Below are 5630 nucleotides of genomic sequence, written 5' to 3' on the forward strand. Positions count from 1 at the left end.
TAATGAATTTCTCCTCTCCACGCGTAGATGTGAGTCAAATTGACTGAACCACGTTATATGTTTGTGTCTCTATTATATTTCTCTTTTGTTGTCTGATTTATCGTCGTTCAAGATTTATTTTGTTAGCTTTCGCATCACACCTGATTATTTCGAATCTAACCGTAATTGCATAAAGCTTACTAAGTTGGTATGATTAAAAGTTAGTGGTCGACCAAATATTGGTCGTGCAACCCTGTAATGTTTTGACATACATGACCTCCAATTAAATATATACGTGCATCCTTATACAACAACACCACAAAGTTTGAAAATTTTTCTTTCTATATTAAGCGTTGAGAAACCAACCAAATTATCAGTAGTCAAAATCAGATACACATATCCCTGAAGTTGCTCTAATATTGACAATGGCTTCAAGCAATTACTTGCCAGCTTTCTGCATTCTCTTGTTCCTTGTAGCAGCCACCAATATTGCTTTTGCAAGCAGCAGTTATGGAAATGGACATAATTATGGTTATGAAAATGCCCCAAAATCCAATTTGAAGAAACATTTGCCCACTAAGGGATTGATTCCTGCATCTATCATTGCTGTTCAGGGAATGATTTATTGCAAATCTGGATCTAAACTCATCCCACTTAAGGGTAAGTCCTATATAGTACTTGTATTTTGCCTTCAAAATATGCATACAAAACAATCAGATTACCTACCAATTTCTCTCAAATACTCACACCCTGTTTTTGCTTAACTTGAATTTTGCCAAGCTTCCCCTAAATCTTGAAGGACCGACATATACTCAATAGCAACATAATGGAACATAATTTGTTAAAGGATAGTGAATATACATACTTTATATCAAATCCTTTGTTTTTAATTTTTTCTAAGATAGTTTCTAACAATATGCAATACCATATTGCATTGACTACTTTTCGTGTGATAATTAGTGAAAAATTGATAAACATAAACTCTGTTCCTTATGTGATGCAGACATGCATATATTTTGAGAGTCAAAAAGTTTTTTTTTTTACCGTAATTTTTTTCATGACTTTTAAATATTTTAATATTTTAATTATCGTAATTTATAGTAATATTTTTTATGTAATTTCTAAATATGTAAATTTTATTGCAGAAAGTTTAAAATTCTATAGCAAAAAAAACTAGATAGTCTGACTTTCATCTCACAAACAATCCACATAAAGTGTGACAGACGAAGTGTAATTTTCTAAAATTTCGTAATAGTTGTTCGAACCTAAAACAGTGAATGTGCTGTTCCCATTGCCTAAAGGCGGATCCATAGTAGCCAACTGTGTCTGTCTTCATTTACAGTTGTTGCATCCATGCACGTACGTTTCTCCCCATAATTTTGGTTTAATTTTAACTTGTATACAAACATAGTAAAATTGCAAGTAACTGTCAATTATAACTAGAATTATAAGTATATGGTAATTAACCTGAAAAATAAACCTGTTACAATATATTACATTACACAGTTAAATCCCTCTTACCCTGTATGTGCAGGAGCTGTAGCAAGGATAACATGCTTGGGTGTAGAGAAGAACGGATATGAAACAGCGCCTTTCTCGTTTTCAAGTTACCAATCGGACTCAAAGGGTTATTACTATGCATTATTTTCTCTAAAGGAGCACAAAGGATATGAATCTTGCAAAATCACACAGTGCAAGGCCTTCTTAGAAAGCTCTTCTCTCGAAGAATGTGATGTCCCAACAGATGAAAATAAGGGAAAAACAGGAGCTCTTCTTACTTCTTACCGATTTCTCAATGGCAAGAACACATTATTGTACTCTGTTGCTCCTTTTGTTTACACTTCTGATGACTCCAAATCCAATTATCAGGGTGAGGGTTATTAGATGAATTTTGCTACTTAATTCTGTCCCATCATCGACTCATGAGATTTGATGAGATAATATTGAGTCTTGACCCTTTTTCTTTCTATTTAATTTGTATTTTGCTGATTTATTACTATGCATGATATGATATAGGGAGCATCATTTCTCTTTTGACAATGAGGTGCTCCTTTTTCTTATATTTCTTTCTTAATGTGTTATTGTTAATGTTGTGACTTTGGATCAATAAACTACAATATTACTCATTTCTTATCAGAGCAACTTAATTAATAACACATGAATTCCAAACAAGTTAAAATCATTCATATGAATGATCTGAAATGCTCTATCCAAACACCATTATATTTAGTTATTTAAATACTAATAAATATGTAGCTAATGTTGCCTATGTTCGTTCGCCCTTTATACTCAAGACCTCACACACACCTCCGATGTTTTAAATTGAAAAGGCACTTCATCAAAATACACAAGTCTAAAAGAAATAGTACCAGTCGATTACGGTAAGAAGCTAGAAAAAATCAATCAAACATACTTCCCGAATTTGAAATCGCATTGAGAAGAAAAAAGAATTGTCAATGATACTCTTTATTTAATTTGGAAACTTACGAGATAACACGTCTATGTGTGGAGTCGCTTTTAATTTCCCTTTCTGTATCTTGTACGTAAGAAGTGGCTCGTGTGACAGTTACATTGGATTACATCTATGTCCTATCTTGGGATCTAAAGTGAGGTTTAATAAATATAAGGGCTAATGTCTAATTGATTAAATTCGGGGGTGGTTTGCTGAAAGTAAATAAGTACTTAATAACTTATCACCCGACGGAATGTGAAAAATAAAATGACTTCAACTTTCTCAACAACCCCCAGTTCAAACAGAAAAAGGGTGTTGTAAAGTAATTAGGGCTTTTCTTTAGCTTTAGCCCCTATATAAATAAGGGATTGTTACACAAATAGTTGGGTAGATATTCATTATTTACTTGGGGCAACTCAGACATACTTGGGGGGCCTAAAGCGCAATTACAATTAGAGGCCCAATGTTTTTTTAATTGATAATATAGCTAATCGATTTAATTATTCTTGAGACGTTATTGATCTTATGTAAGATTTTATCTATTTTGTTTTGAAAACTTCTTTCCGTTGAGGTAATTGTTAGGCATTTGAAAAAGAATCAAGTCTTTTTATGTAATTAAGTATATCGATTAGAGTATTATCTGCTATTTGTACTACTTTTTTTACACTTTAATCCGAAATATAAATCTAAGCCATCAATATTAGAGTGAATATTATGCTTTAGTGATCTGAATGTAAAAATGCAAAATGAAGGTAATATTAAATTTTAGGAAAGCATAAAAATATGTTTACTTTACTCGGGAGGAATTTTCCATCCGTCAACAGTCACATCAACTTCACAATGATAAATTTTTACTATAAAATGTTAAAACTTTTTATGAAAAAATTAACACATAACATATTCCTTTTAAAATTGAGGCCTCTCGAAATGGGGGGCCTAAGGCATATGCCTTACTTGCCTAGCCCTTCAGTCGGCCCCGTATTTATTTTTTTTAGCCGGTATACATAGATTGTAAATTGATTATACATATATTATACATGAATTATACTTTTAAAATACATTCGCTAGTTATTTTTAATTTAAAAAATTAAATGGACTGCTAGTTGGGTTAATTATTAATATCGGCAAACAACCTATGATAACAATCACAAATTAAATCCGTTTATATCTTGAATTCCCTCATTCAATTAAATAGTAGTAATAAGCATATCATCATGTGTCTCCTCATGATCAGCATGTCTATTGTTCCTCCTTAAAACAAGATTATGAAGAAACCAAACGACGAGACACGGAGCTTGGAATATCTCCCCACTCGTTGAATAAGCTACGTATGATTAAGAGAGAATCTAATAGGGCCGCGTGTGGCCGCATAGTCAGGAGGATCTATTGCTGGCGACCTAGAATAAATCCAGAGCACTCGATTAATTGTACATTAGACAGCTTACAGAAAGGATGGAAGATCTCTACATATGGAATATAGTGGTGGGTATCGAACTGTTTACCCGTAAAACGGTACACTCGAATATGTAACGTGATTTGTACACACCTGAATTAAAGTGATTCGAAAAAATAAAGTAATAAAGAACAAAACTCAAAAAATAAGAATAATTGAAGAAAAGACAAGACTGGACCTCGAATTGAACTTTTTCGGAAACAAGAACAATATCAAGAATTAACTATTCTGGCAGAACAATGTTTAGCAGAATATGAGAGTAATATTAGCCTTTTTTTCATACAAGTATTTCGTCTCGTTCAATGAGTACAAAATTTCTCTATTTATAGCTAAAGTAGAGGAGACAAGATCCCCAAATCAAGTTTCTCTTTAAGGCGAATAAAGACATCTCTTGATAGCTGCATAACAGTTGAGTATAAATGTTAGGATTCTTAATAACGATTGCTCCTTTAATGTTGCCTTCTTCAATCGGTATCTTGCTTTAAAATTCTCCTCTCCGATTTTAGTGTCTTCGGAACTCATACAACACTGGTCACATGCTTGTATCCGGTGTCAGCTATTTGCTGACTCATATCATACATGTTTTTATTATCACGTGTCAACTCGACAGACGTCCTTGTCACGACCCCAAATTCCCACCTTAGGATATCGTGATGACACCTAGTCTCTAAGACTAGATAAGCCTAACATACATTGAGAATTAGCATAAATAACAACCTAGATATTAAATTAAACTGTTAAACTATCATAATAAAGCCCAAACAGTACAACTATCAAATATCTCTCAGAACCGGTGGGACTGAGTCATAAGCGCTACAGAGAATGCACTAATAATCTCTAAATACAACTCTGTTTGAAATGAAGATAAACAATAGCAAAGCAGTAGAAGAAGGTGACTTCGAGGCCTGCGAGCGTCGAGCAGGTATACCTTAAAGTCTCTGGAATAACTGGTCAATCACTAGCATTCGACACGAGCAGATGTACCTGAATTTTGACAAATGTGCAGAAGCGTAGCATGAGTATACCACAACGGTACCCAATAAGTATCAAACCTAATCTCAGTAGAGTAGTGACGAGCCCAGGTCAAGACACCTACTAGACAAAAGGAACCTGAACAGAATATAATATAATCTAATAACGGAAAGCAAAGAATTAAATGGCAACAAAGCAGTGTAATGAAGTAAGGCTAACAATGAATATAAAAGAAATAAAGGACCACAAGAATGAGCATGTGATACAGACAATGAATAATCAAATGCAGTCAAATACAGGTAAGTCAAATGAGGGAATAATAACAACCGTTCCATCAACAAGCTCTTTCAACATAGAATGTACAACAAGAATCACAACCGAGGCACCACACCTTATTTTATTTCACATTTCACAAGACATAATCACAATCTTCTTTATTTCACTGCGTGAGCCTTGTATTTTATTTTAAAAATATTTTTTCCAGAATAGCTACACGCGTTTGAGGCCCCTTATCTCAGCACGTGGCTTTAGCAATTCCCTTACTAGCAACACGCGTATAAATCTCACATTATCTCACCGCATGCGTTTCAATACCCACCCTTATACTACCACATGCGTATCAATATCACAATACATTAATCAACTCTCACCACATAAGCCTATATGCCACACGTTACCAAATCAATAATAACAATGTTACCACAACACATAGCCCACGGTTCAACCATAATATGTACAAGAATCTCCATAATAACAAAATGAATGAGAAACAAC

At 33.7% G+C, this 5630-nt stretch overlaps 1 protein-coding gene across 1 annotated transcript; it reads left to right on the top strand.

The window, feature by feature from the left end:
* Positions 1-316: 316 nt before the first annotated feature.
* LOC107786590 (protein SEED AND ROOT HAIR PROTECTIVE PROTEIN-like) lies at positions 317-2039 on the top strand. The gene is made up of 2 exons (XM_016608096.2): positions 317-639; positions 1514-2039. Exons 1-2 carry the CDS (start codon positions 405-407, stop codon positions 1861-1863), a joined length of 585 nt encoding a protein of 194 aa, XP_016463582.1. The 5' UTR covers positions 317-404; the 3' UTR covers positions 1864-2039.
* The last annotated feature ends 3591 nt before the right edge of the window (positions 2040-5630 follow it).

The sequence above is a fragment of the Nicotiana tabacum genome, chromosome 19 (genome assembly GCF_000715075.1).
Source record: "Nicotiana tabacum cultivar K326 chromosome 19, ASM71507v2, whole genome shotgun sequence".
NCBI classification, from domain to species: Eukaryota; Viridiplantae; Streptophyta; class Magnoliopsida; order Solanales; family Solanaceae; genus Nicotiana; species Nicotiana tabacum.